General features: G+C 44.1%; 1 protein-coding gene and 1 long non-coding RNA gene across 11 annotated transcripts in view; one reads left to right on the top strand and one right to left on the bottom strand.

Moving 5' to 3' along the window:
• Cc2d2a (coiled-coil and C2 domain containing 2A) overlaps positions 1–17,896 on the bottom strand; it is a 99,871-nt gene that overhangs the window by 81,715 nt on the left and 260 nt on the right. For 5 of the 10 annotated variants that reach the window (XM_078021059.1, XM_040292644.2, XM_078021060.1 and 2 more), the window contains exons 1-2: positions 12,376–12,525; positions 10,955–11,078 (exon numbers count right to left, since the gene is read on the bottom strand). In XM_078021059.1, coding sequence (XP_077877185.1) covers positions 10,955–11,054 — 100 coding nt within the window. In that variant the 5' untranslated portion in view covers positions 11,055–11,078; positions 12,376–12,525. Of the gene's footprint in view, positions 1–10,954; positions 11,079–12,375; positions 12,526–12,889; positions 12,971–15,188; positions 15,264–17,896 lie in introns of those variants that run through there. The other 5 variants (XM_078021062.1, XM_040292649.2, XM_078021063.1 and 2 more) reach the window with 2 other exon arrangements.
• Positions 4,575–16,955, top strand: LOC144366622 (uncharacterized). Its single transcript, XR_013425707.1, has 3 exons — positions 4,575–5,383; positions 6,733–14,504; positions 15,327–16,955. It is a non-coding gene; the product is annotated as an uncharacterized LOC144366622 (long non-coding RNA).

The following is a 17,896-nucleotide window of genomic DNA, read 5'->3' as shown; positions in this document are numbered from 1 at the left end:
GAAATTTCCAACGGCTAAGAAAGAGTGTATTATTTCTGATTTAGCTGAGAGTGGTCATCAAACCACTATGATGTTTAGATTCCTTTGGGAAACAAAATGGATAAATAGTTTTATTTTTAAACATAAACATTTACAATAGGCCACAGATGAAATGTATGGCAACTGTTTAAAAGTATGATAAAAATCTATGGCAATTTAAAAATATGCAGCGGGAAGCGTGTATTTTTAGGGGAGGCAATGGTGCCTCCCTAGAAATACTCTTGTGGGGCAGTAGTGGTGTGGAGGGCTGGGGGACCACTGGCCTGAATGACCTCACTTCTGCCTTTCCTGTTGCTCCTGTCCCACCAAAAAGATCATCTGCCCCCTCTTGAAAAATTCCAGGGACGGAATGTAAATATGGAGTTGGGTATTTGTGGGACGAAGGCAGCTTCACTTCAGTTGCAAAGGCCAGAGAGGAACAGAGAGGCCAGATACCAAGGGCTCGGGAGGACAGCTAACTGGGTGGAGAGTCGGAGCAGCAACCCAGCATGCTCTGCACACCACGGTCAGAACTCCGGGAACACAGGGCTCTCCCGGACCTTCAGGCAGGAAGAAGGCAGAGCAGAGGGGGACGAAAGGTGAAGGGTGGCTGCCCCGGGGTATAAGAACCTGGGTGATTATTTTCTTTTATTTCTTTCTCCTGATTTTCTGATTTTTATAAAATAGATTAGTGTCACTTATGTTTTTACATAAAAGGAAGTCAAAACAGGTGGAGAATAATAAGGCTCTCCCTGAGGTAGGAACACCAGCACTGCTGATAATTCACATTTGCTGAGTAGCTCTGGGGGCACTTCTCTGGTGACTTTCTTTTTTTCTAGTTCTCCCAGGTTTTTTCTCTCTTCATATATATTTTTAGTTGTCAATGGACACAATATTTTGTTTTGTTTTATTTATTTTTATGCGGTGCTGAGGATGGAACCCAGGGCCTCCCACGTGCTAGGCAGGCGCTCTGCCACCTAGCCACAACCCCAGCCCCATCCCAGGATTTTTCTTCTAGCCTCATTGATGTTCTCATTTTAGATTAGCTGAAAATTCAGGAGCCCTCATTCTGGCATATGTCTCCTGAGTTCCTTGGGCCTCGGGATTCCTCTTTGCCATGCTCCAGCTGAACTCCCAGGCTTGGGGACTATCTGCCTGGACCAGACTAGGTGCTCTGACGTCATTGTGGTATGGACAGGGCAAGGGGCTTCAAACGGGATTTTGAGAGACTCTCAGAGTAGCCAAGAACATCTCTCTCTCTCTCTCTCTCTCTCTCTCTCTCTCTCTCTCTCACACACACACACACACACACACACACACACACACACACAATGTAAAGGGGTACCAGGATACCACACTATCAGACCACAGAGGAAGGGGAGCCAAGCTGGGGTGGGAGCATCCTAAATGGTTAGGCTTGGGTGTTGAGCTGAATGAGAATCACTGAAGGAAATGAGCAGAGGAGTAACTGGACCTTATTTATTTATTTATTTATTTATTTTTAGCTCACTCTGGTGGATTTGGGGTGGGGAGGGGGAGAGAAAGAGAGAAAGAGAGAGAGAGAGAGATCCGTCAGGAGGCTGTTGCCTTGTTCTAGATGAGAGACAGAGTGGTTTGGACCAGGGAGGCAGTTAGTGGTGGAGGTAGTGAGAGAGGGTCCTACTTTAGATTTATTCTGAAAGTGGAGCACTGCTGTCATGGTTTGAATATGAGCTGACCCCACAAGCTGTGTTAATGAAGAATCGTCAGAGGTGACTGATTAGATGAGGACAGCTGTAACCCAGTCAGACCACCCCATTGGAAGGGACCAAGAGCGTGGCTGGAGGAAGCAGATCCCTGGGGTGTTCCCTGTAAGGGTCCATCTTTCCTGTAGCCCCTGCTCCTCTCTTTCTCTGTCTCCTGGCCGCCATGGATGGAGGAGCTTTCCTCTGCTGCGCCCTCTGCCAAGATGTTCTGCCTCACCCTGGGCCCAGGGCAATGGAATCAACCAACCATGGTCTAAATCTCTGAAATCATAGCCCCAAATAAACTTTTCCTCCACTGAGTTGTTCTTGTCAGGCATTTTGGTCACAGGAATGAAAAGCAGACAGGTGTTGGTGGTGATTTGATGTGGGCAGATAAAAGGACAGGAGTCAAGGATGATTCTTGAGCTTTTGGCCCAAGCAATAGAAAAATGAAATATTCATTTAGTAAGGTGGAGAAGTTGTAGCAGAAACAAATTTGTGTTGGGAGAAGGAAATCAGAAGCTCAGATTCAGCTGAGTCAAATTTGAGTCATCTCAAATTAGATGACAGACCTAATTATGTAAGAGCTAAAACAATAACCTTCTAGAAGAAAACATAGGGGAAAAAAATCATGACCTTAGGCTATGCAAAGAATTTTAGCTACAACCCAAAAGCATGATGTATAATTAAAAATAAATTTGAGTTTATCTAAGTCAAAAACATTAGTACTTCAAAAACACTATTGAAAAAGGGAAGACAAACCATTGACTTAGAGAAAATATTTGCAAACTATATACCTGGTTAAGTACATGTATCGAGAATATATAAAGAACTCTTTACAGCTTTACAGTATGACAAAAAAGTTTAGATAAAAATTTTATTAAAAAGATAAACGGTCAACAATAATATCAAGAATACTAAAAATCATTAATCATTAGGGAAATGCAAGTTAAAAACACAAGAAATAACACTATGTAGCTACTCAAAAGCGGGACAGTGGTACCTCCTTACCTGCAGCTACGTGTGACCAATCACAGTCCAGAATCATTAAATGGAAAATTTAAGATATAAATTTTAAGATATATAAATTGCTCACTGTTTTGAATAGTGGGATAAAATCTAATGCATCCAGCTCCCTCCTGCCCAGGCCATGAATCACCCCTTTGCCTAGTGTATCTGGGCTATATACACTACCAGCCTGTTAAGCTTTAAACTTGGTAACCATCTGGGTTGTCCAATTAACTGCCATGGGATTGCAGTGCTTGTGCTCCAGTGACCCTTCTTGTACTTAACAGGGACCCCAAAGTACAAGAGTGGTGATGCTGGCCATTCAGACTTGCTGAGGAGAAGCTGGGAAATACTTCTGTTAAGTGCCAAAGGTGAAAGTTCTGACTTAAAAAGGAAAGAATGAAAATCATATGCTGAGTTTGCTGAGACCTACAGAAAAATAAGATATTTTGAAAGGGAGGGAATATTCATGCCTTTTATTATAGAATAGTAACATTGTTTGTTTTATTATTAGTTATTGTGAATCTCTTGTTGTGCCTAATTTACAAATTAAACTTTTTTATGGGTAGTCATGTATAGGAAAGAACAGTGTAGAGTTCAGTACTATCTGCAGTTTCAGGCATCCATTGGGGGTCTTGGAACATGACAATGGACCATGTAGTTAAAGTTAGATGATACCAAGTGTGGAACAGGATGCAGAGACATTGAAATATGCTGTTGGTGAGAAAGTAAAATGAAGCAGCCACTTGGGAAAATGGATTGACCATTTCTTAAAAAAAAATTAAACACAAATTTACCACATGACCCAGGGTCTACCACTAGGAATCTTCTCAAGATAAAGGAAAACATAAGGCTATACAAAGACATGCTGCACGTGTTCATAGTGACACTACTTATAATAGCACCAAAATGAACATAATCCAAATGTCCATTAATAGGTGAGTACATAAACAAAATGGGTTATGTTCATAAGATGGAATACAATAAAGTGCAGCAATAAAAAGGAATAAAATGTGGATACATGCCACACTTATGAATACCCACCAAATTATTTTAAGTGAAAAAGCCAGATGCAAATCGCTGCATAACATATGATTGCATTTACATATAATGTCCAGAAAGGGCATATTTAGGAATAGAAAACAAACCAGTGTTTGTCTAAGGCTAGGAGTTGGATTGGAGATGGTCCAAGGGAACTTTTGGGGCTAACAAAATTGCATTGTAGTGCTACTGCCAAAGCCTATACATTTACAAACAATCACTAAAGTGTGCACTCACACTAGTGAATTTTATGATGTATAAGGTTACCTCAATCAGGCTATTAAAAGCATGAGTTGTCTAATTAGATATGCAAAGTAGATGTTGCATATTTATGCTAGAAAGGTGTAGGCTTGAAAATTTTGGGGCTGGTCAGTGTACAGAAAGAATTTTAAGACTTGCTATGACAACGTGTTGATAAAGAGGCCACACCCTGAGCCTGCAGTGCTCCAACTCTGAGTGGGGGGATGTGAGCAAGACCCACCCATAGTGAGAGGGAGGAAGAGAGAATACCAGGTGGGTGCAGCCCTTGAAGCAAAGTAAAAAGCCAGGAGAAGTGGAGAGCTGCTTCTCTTGGGACTGGAAACCAAGGAAGATCAGGACCAAGAACTGACTGTGGAATTCAGCAAGTGGGCAATTCACTGGTGACCTTGACAAGACATTTTTGGTGCATGAGTGGGGATGTTTTAGATTGGAGTGCATTCAAGAAAGGGTTGGAGACAAGAATGGGAAATGATGAGTCTAGAGACATTTTGATTTGAAGAAAGTTTTTTTTTTTTTTTTGAAAGGAGGCCAGGGAATTGAAGCTATGACTAGAGTGAAATGTAAGTCATGCTTTTCCTTGTAACAAAAGACATTAGGCAATGTTTATTTACACATGTGTTGATTAACTGTGATGTTTCCTGCATCTCTCATGGGCATCCTCTGACTAGAGTGCTCTTCCCGTACTCCAGGGCAACTCCCAGGACCCAGCTCCTCAGGCGCTCTCCTGGACTCTCACAGTGTACTTCACTACATTTGTGTGTTGGGTCAGCCTCTCCAGGTCTCGATGACTTTTAGTAAGCAAACTAAAGTCAATTATTCATTTCATGTACATCAAATTTCACTGGATTCTGAACTTTCTTTTCAACCAATACTGAGAAATTGGCTCTGAAAAGATACTTTAATCAGAGACACTAACAGGAATGAATGGAAAACAGATGTTAGTAATGAAGAAATTTATGTTCATAAGAAACTACTTAGCATTTGATGGTTATTCCCTTAAGAGATGGTGCAAGATGGAACTGTGGGGGAATGTGTATACTCGTAAACTAGATGTTTATTTGATTTGGAACTAGGACATGTTCAGTGAGAAGCTTTTATTTGGATGCTATGACTTTATATGTGTTTGGTTAGAAAAGGAGAAGCCAAAGCTTCCACAGCAGAGCTCTGTGCTGTTGTTCAGCGGGGAGATGATACCTCTGGGCATGAGTCTGTGCCGTGTGGGAGAACACAGGGTCATTGATACTGGCCTTTCAGTTTCTGAATGCAGCCTGACCCTGACAATACTGGACCTGTAGCAGTGCCACAGTGTGACAGATGGGCACAAATTCAAGGTGAGCAGCTGGGCTGGTTGCGTTGAGGGGCAGCCCAGATCCAAGATAGGTTTGAGAAGTAAAGAGTCAAGGGAGGAACCAAACCTTTGGATCCAGGTGGCGACTTGGTTGTAAGGGCACGCTGTTCAGGGTGGCAAGTGCACACGCCTGAACCAGGGCAGGGCCTGGGGCAAAGAGCAGAGGGCCCGGCTTGAGACTGAGCTCACCCAGCATGTACTGTGCAGCGCCATCTGCACATCAGAGCTGTGCCAGGCAGAGCTGAAAGGCAGTCTCTGGCCTCTAGGGCTTCAGGTCTGGTGGTGGTGGGACAGAGCTGGGCATGGATCTCAAGATGACTTCAGATACTCACATAGCCCAAGGGGCACGGGAGCACAGGGCCTGATGTGCCCCCCAGGAGTAGGGCATGCTTTCCAAAGGGACAGCATGTTTTCTTTGATTTATTTAAGAGGAGTAGCTAGGATAAGACAAAAAATAAAAAATTAAAAAAAAAAATTAGGGATGGGGCAATTCTAGGGGAGCAAAGGGCAATAATCTACCTGAGTACCAATCTTTTGGGGAAAAATGAAGGACAGTCAGATTGGCAATCTTGTGACACTTCTGACCTGACTTATGTCTCATATTGAGTCTCTTTCGGGTCACTGAGAACCACTGCTGGGTTACAGCATTGCCATTGTGTCTTTTGTGGGTACGATCAACCAGGGTTAAATCTGTCAGTCTAGAATGACCCTGCACTGCACCAAGCAAGAACGTGGGCTCTGGAGCTCAACAGACCTGGGCTTGGATTTTAATCCACCACTTCTAGCGGTTGACGGTCTCTGGACCCTCATCACCTAATCTATAAAACAATGCCTAAGAACAGGAGTGTTCTGGTAATTAATAGCAAAGAACATGTGAAGACCTGAGCAGGGTGCCTGCCAGACGGCTGACTAGCTCAGAAGGCGGTCTTAAGTTCTCAAGAGTTCAAGGCTGTCAGATTGATCTGTGCATCTGTCTGCCTGCCTATCTATTGGTCTGTTTATCCCCTCACGCCCTTTCTCAGGAGTATAAGTCTCAGATAAATTAGTGTTCCATACCTTTCTCAGTATTTTGAATATAAACTCTCTTGTAAGGACTGGGGGAGCACTAAATTTGGAGTTTTATCTAGAAAATGTAGGCAACAGCGTTTATGGATTGTTATGAAAAAAAGCCTCATGATTCATTTATAGACTCTTAGCTCCAGCCCAGGGAAGCAAGCCTTTCCTGGCAGGTTCACTGGCAAACTTGCAACTTCCCCTGAACATAAAATAGAGGAGGAGTGCAGGAAGGTTTGACATATATGGAATCAACTGATGTAATACATATATTTTCAGAATTCACATCGAGACCACATGATGATTCCAACTGGTGCAGAAAAAAATATCACTGGACAAACCTCAGCAGTTTTTCATGATGAAAACATTAAAAAAGAACTAGAACTAGAAGGGAGCTACCTTAGTATAATAAAGGGACCATGAAGATCATACAGCTGAGATCACATTCCATGAAAAACTGAAAGCTTTTCTTCTGAGATCAGAAACACGGCAAAGATAACTGCCCTCACCACGTCTATTCAACATAGAACTGGAAGTCTTACCCAGAGTAATGAGGCAAGACAAAACTCAAAGTCACCCACATCAGAGAGGAAGAAGTAAAATTATCTCTGCACACAGATGACTTAATCTTATATAGAGAAACTCTTGAAAGAATCCACAAAAAAAACCTTGTTACTGTTAGAACTAATGCATGAATTCAACAAAGTTGCAGGATACAAAGTCAACACATAAAAATCAGTTGCATTTGTGTATACCAACAATAAACAACCCCAAAATGAAAGTAAGAAGATAATTCCATTTACAAAAAAATAAAAATAATACTTTGGAGTAAACTGCTAAGAAGGTGAAGGACTTGTTCACTGAAAACTTTAAAACTGTGCTGAAAGAAATTAAAGAAGATACAGACAAACGGAAAGACATTGCACGTTTATGGGTCAGAGTACTTAATGTTGTTAAGATGTCAATACTACCAAAACAGTCTATAGATGCAATGCAATTACTATCAAAATCACAACGGCATTTCTTTTGCAGAAATAGAAAAATCTATCCTGAAGTTTTTTAAGAAATAGAAGGGATCCTAAATAGCTAAAACAAATTCAAAAAAGAACAAAGTTGTAGGTTTCACACACCTTGATTTTAAAGGATATTACAAAACTACAGTAATCAAAATAGTGCGGCACTAGCAAAAGACAGACATAAGACCAATGGAATGGAATGGAAAGCCCAGACATAAGCCCTTGAGTGTATGGTCAGCTCATCCTCAACAATGGTGCCAAGATCACTCAATGGGGCAAGGACAGTGTTCAACAATGGCTATCCACATGCAAAATAATTAAGTTGTTTTTTTTACCTTATACCATATACAAAAATTAATGAAAAGTAGATAAGGGCCCAAATATAAGACATACAACTATAAAACTACTAAAAGAAGATGTGAGGGAAAAGCTTCACGTTATTGAACTTAACAATGACTTCAATATGACATCAAAAGTACAAGCAACCAAAGCAAAAATGGATAAGAGATCTGCATCAAACTAAATGCTTTTGTGCTTCAAAGATGACACAGTCAAAGAGTGAACACAGGAGACAGAGTCCTGCTCTCAGGGAGTTTCATTTCAGTGGAGCAGATAACCAGCACACAAGAAGCTCACTAGAGCCTCCCGGGAGGGGATGTGCTCACCAGAGGAAAACAGAGCAGGTGAGAGGACAGAGTCTGTGGGAAGGGTGGGAAAGGGCTATTCTAGATGGGAGGTCAGGGCAGCCTTCTCCAGCATCTGCCTCTCCCCAGCCACCAGCTCCCTATGTCAGTATGTCCATGTCCACTGGATGTCCAGCAGGCATCTCAAACCTGGCATATGCATTTCTGACTTCTACCCCCACATCTGTCCTTTCTTTTATAAGTGATAACTCCATTTCCCACTTGCTCAAGTCAAAAACCACCAGGCCATCCTTCCTTTCACAGCTCTTGCTCAGTGTAGGGCCAACCCGATAGGCTCTGCCTTCCAAATACCCAGCTTCCCCCACTTCCTTTGCCCCTTCCACAAGTGGCCCAGATGCATTCCCCACACCTCCCACCTGGATCTTTGCTGTTGGCTGCTCTCTGTCTCTGTCTTGCCTTGCTCCTTCCAAACTCTGTTCTTACCACAGCAACTTTCAACCTTGGTTCCCATCAAATCAGTCCTCTGCTCAAACCCCCCAGCAACTCTCAGCTACTTGGATTAAAAGTCCAAGGACTCATAGGACTGGGTACAAGTCCCCTCCTCCTCTGCTCCTTGCTCACTCTCCTTCAACATCCCTGGCCTCCTGGATGTTCCTGAACACACCAGGCACACTCTCGCTTTAGGGCCACTCCTGGAACATCCTCCCCACAGGATCTCTCATTTAATTTTATAAGTAGCCATTCTCCTCTCATTCCCACCCAAGTCCTGGCCAGCTTATTCTGTACCTTCCTTTCTCTAAGGCATGCCTCACCAGCTGCAATGATATATTTATCACTCTCATTTCAATTGTGATCTCTCTTTCCCCCCAGTGGGACAAAACCTCTGTAGGTGTTGAGACATGCTGCTTTTATTTTACAAACAAACTGAAGTTTAGGGAGGTCAGGAAACTTGGCCGAGTAAGACAGGTACCCACTTTGAGGCCAAAGCCACCGGACTTAACTGCTACATCATGACGGCCTTTCAGTCAGCTGTGTGATGAACACGTGGAGAACTTCCCTTATGCTGGAACCCAAGCTCAGGATGTCAGGCTTCTTATCAGTCAAGTGCTCCGCTCCTCCCTCCTAGGATCTTCTCTCTGCACCTGAGTCCACCAGTGCTTCCAAGTCAGCAAGAGCTTTCAGCCATATTCAGGGCTTTCTAGATACCAACTGGTCATGTCCTGAATCAAGTAGGTGTGTCTCAAGTGAAACTCCACACCTTGCCATTCTCCAAATCAGAAAAAGGCTTTTAATTTTGACTAATGTATGGATTCATTTTCTTCTTCTCAGACACTTCATTACTCTTTATCTAATGCCCCATAATATTTAGAGCATTATATCCTTTTATTGATTTAATCTTCACAATCACTCACACGATCATAGTGAAGAGTTTGTCCCTCTCTGTCTCTCCTGCTTTTTTTGGTGCTGGGAATTGATAGAGGTGCTCTATCACTGAACCACATCCCCAGCCCTTAGACTGAGTCTCACTAAGTTGCCCAGGCCAGCCTCAGATTTGCAACCCTCCTGTCTTGACCTCCCAAGTCGCTGGGATTATAGGCATGCACTACAGTACCCAGCTCCCCGTTTTAGAAATAAGGAAAGAATCTAACTTTTCATAACGTAAGCCTTTATTACTGGCCACTTCAATAACTACTTAATGTCCAATAGCTATGTTAAGGACTGAATTATATCTCCCTCAAATTTTTATGTTGAGGCCCTTACCCCCACAGTGATTGTATTTGGAGATATGCTTATAGGAGGTAATTAAAGTCAAATGAGCTCATAAGGGTGGGGCTCTGGTATGACCGGATTGGAGTTCTCATGAGACTAAGAGCTAACCCCTTCATTGTGATACATGTCTAAAGAAGAGGGTGTGTCAGCCCAGAGCAAGATGGTGACCATCGCTCTTTGGAAACTGGCCCTGTTGGCATCAGGATCTTAAGAGTCCCAGCTTCCAGAACTATGAGAAAATACATTTTCATAGTTTAAACCACCTGTCTATGATATAAACTGCCATGTAGGGTCTCCCATAAAGAGACCAAACTGAGACACTTGTAATCTTCAATAAGGAACAATTTTGAGCCTTTAGAAAAAGAAACAGCTCTATGGGATAAATTCTGGTTCTGCTTTTACTAATACCTAACAGCTCTCATGGTATCATTGCTTTCAGATTAGAACCACATTTTTCTTAGGGCTGGACTTCAGATCAATTTACTCCCAAACCCTCTAATTTCCCAGTTACTTTATTCCCCAGCTCTGCCACAGTGAAATAGTGTAGCAATTATGTAACGATCAAAAAGTGTACCATACTTCTCCTCCTGTCTAATCCACTTTTCATGAAAAGCAAGAGGGAAGGGCAATCACTTTCCCTATAATGAGCAGATAATGTTCCCTGCACAAGAGGAGCAAATACTGTAATATACAGGCCAAGGTTCTTGGAAGGGGAAGGGCAAGTAAGTATGCAGGGGATGAGTGTAGGCCACTGAGAGCTGGGCTCCTCCCTCCTTTCTTCCAACATTCCATCATGTTCCACGTGCTTCACGTACACATCTCCCTGTGTCACCCTCCTTTGAATGTCTACATATTTTATTATCTGCACCATTGCTATTTCCATCAACGCTTCCTAACTTACCTGCTGATGGAAACATGTCAAGCTTGTGTGTCCTGTCTCCTAGACAAATGCTGACCTGCAAAATGACCCACAGACTTGTGGCAAAGTGGGCTGGATAGGCAGTGACTGTGCATCTCCAGGAGGCAATTAAAAAGTCCCAGCTGAATGGATGGAGAAGGGGAAGCACTTACTGCGTGGGCCCCGCCGGGCTGGCATGTTCAGAAGGCCAGTCTCGGGTTCTTCCTGCCTGGGCTCCTGCTGGGAGTCAACATGGGATTTTTCTGACACCATTTCTTGGGGGCCAGCAGTTGATAACTGTGAAGAGAAGAGCAGAGGTTCAGTGATACCCAGGACTTCTGTTGGCTTAGTTCCTCGCTTGGGATGCCATGAGTTACCAGTGAGGTGATGAGCCTTAGTAACTATTCAGACCTGACCCCCAAGGCACTGTGCAACACCCGCCCCCCCAAAAAAAGCAGCATCAGCCCTGAGTTTTTCCAGGAGATATTTTATAAATTACCAGGGTATCCCCAAATAAGATGATTACTTTCACCTTTTCTAAGTAAAATGCATAGAACTCTGCAGAAAATCACCATCAAATAATCCGCTCCCCACTTCAAACAGATTAGAAACAGCTGCTAAAGTGTCACTGGCTAACCTGTGGCAAATCTTGAGTCCCCCCTTTGGGTGCCCCCAGGATAGCCTCCTTTGTCTTCCCCAAACCCTCGGGGGAGGAGAACAAGTAAGCAGAGTTGGCAAGGTGGCTTCTGTGGCCCGACAAGCCAGGGCTTGCCGCCAGACTGCCTGGCCGTGGACTTTGGGCAAGAGCATGGCTTTTCTCCTCTGTAAAACAAGGGAAATGTCACCATGTGGGAGGCATTGAACAAAGCACAGCAGTTCTGACTTAAATAGATGACCCGGGGTGGACCCGAGGCTTCTGAAGGAAGCCCTCATTCAGGGCTGTGGTATGGGTTGAATTCAAGGTATTGCACCTACAAAGCCGAAGCCTGGCACGTCAGTGGGGGGCAGGCGAGGGCTGGCAGATGCCCCTCTCCATCCCTGCCCCTTCCTCCTGCTCAGTGGGCAGCCTAAGCCCTGCTGGGCCAAGCTCCCTGTGCCTCTGACTCTACAAAGGCTGGGACTCTGCTCATCTGCCACCTGGGTGTAAGGGACAGAGCAGCAGGCACAATCCACAGGAAAGGGTTAAAGCTCCAGGGTGCAGATCTGGCTGAAAGTCTCCCAGGTCCCCAAGAGTGGCCAGAGACCGGCCACGTGGGCTGGGCATCCTCTCCGCCTCCAACCCGCCCCTGTAGGGCTCATCCCAGCCTGCAGGAAAGGGCAGGCGGCTCCTCTGCCCAGCTGGACCAGAGTGGTGTGCGGGACGTGGGGAGCCAGGGGGGAGGCTTCTTCCCTGACTTGGCTCTCCCAGTGCCTCCCCCCTCCATCCCTCTCTGGGCAGCACCATCACGTGATTCCTGGCTCAAAATGGCGCTCCCCTTCCCTCCCTCCCATGCTGGCTTCTCCATTGTTCCAGGCAAGTGTCTCGTCCACCATAGCCCTTTCCCTACTGCCCTTCTCAGAGGAGGGCAGCTCCTTACCAAGGGAATCGATTTACCTGGAAAAGGCTTATCTTGCTTGGGGGTGCTCCCAGCCTAAGAAGGGAACTCCTGCAGAGAGGTGGGGGAGGGACAGCCAGCAGACCCGGGAGATAGGAATCGGCCTCTGGCTGAGACTGAAGTGGAATTCGGGCTTGGAGTTGGAAAAAGAGGGAGTTCCCAGAGATCTGTAGTCCTGCACTGCCATCTACCGCCTGTGCTGGTTTATGGCCTTCAGCAACAAACACTAACATGATGGGTTGCTTCCCTGTTTCTAGACTTCTCTCTCAGGAGATTGGAGGAGACTTACAGGGACCATGTCCTGATTATGAGGATCACCGCCAGGGTCCTGCACACTGGACAATCTATTTGCATCCCTGTCTCACTGTTCCCCAGAGTGAGCCCCAAATTGGTACCCCAAAAGGGACACTTCCCTGGGAAGATTCTGTGGCACCCAGGAGCGGGGTTGGGGGGGATGCAGGCAGGTTGATCAAGGGCACCATCATGCAAACACGACTTCTCTTCACTTCCTACCCGTTTCTTTCTTGGTCTTTGACCCTTTGGGTTCTTCTTCCGACTTCCCACATCCACGTCCTCCTCATTTTCAGTGAACTCCTTTGTTAAAATGCAAAGGGAAGAGAAGGAGAGTGTTAAGAGAGGTGTGTGCTTTTCAAATCTCAGTCTTGACCTTGGGCCTCCATCCACTCTCGTTCAATGTGAGGGAGGAACGGTTAACAATCTAAGTAGCCACCACTGACCACCCTTCACCAGAGACCTGTCTTGAAAGTTTGTATCCAAACTGAATGACTGTGAATGAGGTGGTGTAGGGTTTTCCATGGTCACAGGCCCTCATTCAGGCTGATAACATTTATCGAGCACTTATTGTGTTCCAGGTCCTGGCAGCACAGAGAAGAAAACATGCTCCCCACTTTCAAAATTCACATTCTAAGAAAAGTGACAAAGGAATCTGCCAGGAAGGATGGAGAACTATAGCCCAGGACAGACGTGAGAGTCGTATTTGGGGTCTCATGGGTTGATTTTTCTGCTTCCCAACTTCATCAGCAGGTGGGGAGAAGTAAAAATGCAGTAAATCATTATGAAAGCCCCAAGTTAGAGGATATTTTGGCTGATCTCTTTGAAAAGGGAATATGGCAAATGTCATTCTCTTTTTTGCACATTATGCCTTCTGAGGTTTTAGACATCAGGTGTTACAACTGGAAGCTCTAAAGTGCCCAAGCTTTTACTGTTCTGTCCTGGAGTTTGGCAGACTGGGGCATAAGTGAACAAGAAGCTGCAAGACAATCACAGAACCTCTCTCCCTGGTACCCCAACTTATGAATCTTCTCTTTCTAAAATTAGGAAATGTTTTGTTTTTGTACTGGGACAAAGTTGCAACATAAAACCTGGATTTTAATGATATGATATAAGGTCTCAACTTTCACTGGGCCAGGCCCCAGTGACTCCTCACTTCCCTTGGCTGTTGGGGCTAGGGAAGGTGTGGACTTCATTACAGAGAACAGAGCTGAGACCCCCACAGAGAATGAGCCAGGTTGGGGCTTTCCTTAGTGCATGTGACGATCTCTCTTCCTCAAGTTCTGTGAAGAGGCCTTACCTCTTTCTGGCCTCCTTTTCTCAGGCTCACCAGATGGGGAGTATTCTTAGCTCCATGATTCACCCGTTTGATTGTAAGGTGGTGATAACATCAAGGTGTGTAAGTATGATTTTAGATTCAATTCTAAATTTTTATTGGCTGAGAACGGACTTGTGAGAAATCTAGGTCATCTTTTCCTTTCCAATGTTTTAATCCTTGACCAAATGACAAACTGTCCATAGGACTTCTAGTAAGATGAAATGTGGGTCACCGCTTTATCCCCAGGGACAAAAGGCAGAGAATATATTTGTTGTACACATGAAGAAACTTAAGTGGTTGGTCCGTACTTGATATTTTGCTTAAAGTTAATGTGCAAAGTTTTAAATTGAGCTCCCTCATGTGTTTTAATGCACCGCACAGGGGACAGCACACTGTCTGCATTTCCGTCTCTGTGGTCTCAAGATGGTGAGCCCCTCAGCCAGAGGAGAAATAAGGACACAGGATCACAGTGGTCTACTGTTTCCAGTTGTACACAGCTTTCCTTCTCTGGTCTTGGCAGTGAGTTTTTGTACACCATGAGTCAGAAATCACAAGACTCCTGGGATAGTTTTATTAGCATTATGATCTATCACTGTTACCTTCATTCTGAATTCTTAAGGAAATCAAGGTGCTTCAGGCAGAGCTGGGCTCCAGAAACAGGTAGTAAGTTAAGCTGTGGTGGATTGGAATTCATGAAATGATGTCAAATTAATTTCAGAGTGTTCAGGCGGAGGTAAGACCCAGAGTGCCCACAGGGCCTCACATCTACCCACCTCTGCACTTCATGCCTGTGTGTTCAATTAAACTAAATTTGGTCTGAGGACACCTCTATACTTTGAGTCCCTACTTGACAAACTACAACCCACCTTAGTATGTAAACTAATTGTAACACCCATCATGGCAGCTAAGCTCAGGTGATCAGACCATGTTCACCTAAGGCAACTCTGAGCTGTGACGAGTCGAGCTGTTCCCAAGCTTCGCTTCCATGTTCTGTCCTTACATGCTGCCTGCCCACGTGTACAGGGGGCTCTCTGAACCTCCTCTGGTTCTGAGGTTGTTCTGCTCATGAATTGTTCTTTGTTCAAACTCAGTTAAATTTAATTCATCTAAGGCTTTCCTTTTAACACATGTGATAAATGCTTGTTATCGGCCTTAACTTCCTCATACAAAACATCCCAAGGGGCCCTGTCAGTAATGACTTACCTCTGAAATTATTTTTATTTTTTCTTCCCTGGAATTCATTTTGTCTGTGATAGATCTCTGAAGAGAAAGAACAATGAAGAAGTCAGGCATTTTGAAGTCAATGACATATTGTTTTTAACATTAATGCATATGCATTAGACCTTAGGCGGAGGAGAATTTCTGTCCACCGGGGATACTTGAAGATTCCAGGACTGGTGGAAAGAAGCACCAGAGGAGAAGGGGGGGTGCCAGACTCCTCTGCCCCCATGACCCTGGCTTCAGGGCACACAGTCCTGAAGTCAGATGACCTTGGTTGGAATCCAGCTCTGAAAGGACAACATCACACCTTCTCTCCCTTAAACCTTCACCTTTCTATCCTGCTCACCCTCTGCCCTTGATCTTGGTTCTCATTTTCCTAAGCAAAGAGATGAGATCAGAGAGGGACCCAAATCCGCCTGTTATTACCCACCCTGAGAGTCAGGTTAGCATCTGCCTATCACCACTAGAATGTGTTTGTAACCAGGCAGAAACAGTATTTTCTTCATTATTTACACCCAGAGCCTTGGACCACAGCACAGACCTCAGTTGATATTTATCTGATGAATGCCTACGTTACTACTGACTGGCTGCCTTTTCAAGGCCATGTTCTGGAACCTTTTAGAGCCTTCCTCTTGGTGCTAGGAGAGAACACGTGGAGGAACACCAGGCTCAGGCCTAATATCACGGAATCTTCCCAGGACTTGGTCAGTTAAGCAGCTTGTCTGAGGTGTTCAAGGTCGCCCGGACCCTCCCTAGGAATTAGCATGGAAAGGGGAAAGGATCTGAAATTCTGTTGTCTTCCACACAGACTTCTCACAAGGAATAAAAAGCAAAAGGGAGAAAGGGGAAATACCGGGAATGATATTGGCCAAATTATATTGTTACAAATAGGCAACGACAAACCTCACCATTATGTTCAACTATGATGCACCGATAAGAAAACCAGAAGAGAAATGAGAAACTAGATCAGGGGGAAAAAAAAACAGTTGAGAGGGTAATCAATAGCAGATGAGTGGGGAATGCTAAAGGAAAAGAAAGCTCTCAATCAACTGCTCTGGTCATTATTAACTGGAAAAGAAAAAAGAACTATGAAGTATTTTAGCACGTAAAAAATGATTCTCTCTAAATAAATATATTACACATGGAAGAAAGAAATAGATGTGAAAAATGTATCGAGGTTGTTTTTTTCTCCACATTCTTTCCTGATCATTACCTTTGAATGTGTTTCTAAGGAAATCAAATGACACCAGAATTTATTTTTCTCATGAACACTGTTGCTAAGAAGAGATAAATCAACACCACTCAACTTTAACATGCCACTTATCATCACTGTTTGCATTGGGCACTTATTAATATAATCTTATTGGCAACATCAAAACAGGACCTGTAATTTATTGCACACTTATTTTGTGCTTTCTTTAGATAAATGTCCTCTTTATTCCCTACAATAACTTTGCTGGCCTAGTAGTACATGCCCCAATTTATTCAAGAGGAAACTAAGACTCATGTGTTATAGGATTTGCTCAAGGTCATAGTTATTGAATGTCACACTCAGAATTTGATTGGGTAAAGAGCGGGTGGAGATCATGGGGGCAAGAAAGATGGTGGAATGAGATGGACAGCATTACACTAGGTGTGACGCTACATTGTGTACAACCAGAGAAGTGGAAAGTTGTGCACAATGAATCAAAATGCATTCTGTTGTCATATATACCCAATTACAATAAATAAATAAGAATTTGACCTCAAGAGTGTGATCCCAAATCCTCCCCATTCGCTGCCACCTCTGTCTCACCATTTAGTCTTATTTTTGCCATGTTATTAGTAACTATTCTAGGCTAGTGATAAATAGTTTTGTAGAATCATTTACTCAGATGAATTTAATCTATACTGTATTCAGAGCATACGTGCACCATATGTGTGCTGTGCTGTGTGGCACGTGCTAATCCACTGAAGTGCTGGAAGCCCCTCCCTGGCAGGAGCCGGCTCTGCTCCAATGCTTTCAACCTTCCCACAAACTGCTGAAGGCACTCAGCTCCTTGTGCTTCTTATTACCTGTTTATAGGGCTGTCTTCCCAGCAAACCCCCAGCTTCTGACCCAGTCTAATTCATTTTTGCACACTCTCAAATTAAGCCATGGCCTGGTGCATTGTTGATGCTCCATAAATACTTGAATGAGTGACCTTATAAATGAGCTCTCGGAGATACGTATAGAGCAATATTTCACTCTGCCAGTGAATTTCTTGGCAGAAAAGTTTTTATAAAAATGTGATAGCAGACGTGTATTTCCCCGTAGACTTTATTAGCTTTTCCTAGCACCTCTTTGGAACAATCAGTTGAAACCAAGGCAGGGAATCTTCCTGAGGTCTTTTGGCAGGCAGGCAATCCTCAGCCCTGTGGCTGAGTCCTTTCTTGGTCCAATGGCAAGAAAAGTGAAACTGCCCATAAATAGTACTTAAACTCATTTGAACTAAAAGGCCCAGAAATGCAAAACCCAGCAAATGTTTTGCACAGTGCTGGTCAGAGAGGATTTCTACTCAGGGATCCACGTGACTGTGATTAACTGGATTTACGTTTCCTGCAAGCCAGACACCAGACAGCAGCTCACATCAAAGCCGCCAGTGTAATGCTCTACGTTCCTATTCCAGAAAGTGCAAAAGCAAGCAGTGACGAGAGCCCCTCCATTTACA

Source organism: Ictidomys tridecemlineatus, chromosome 9 (genome assembly GCF_052094955.1).
Source record: "Ictidomys tridecemlineatus isolate mIctTri1 chromosome 9, mIctTri1.hap1, whole genome shotgun sequence".
NCBI classification, from domain to species: Eukaryota; Metazoa; Chordata; class Mammalia; order Rodentia; family Sciuridae; genus Ictidomys; species Ictidomys tridecemlineatus.
This window is presented reverse-complemented; position numbering and strand designations above follow the sequence as displayed.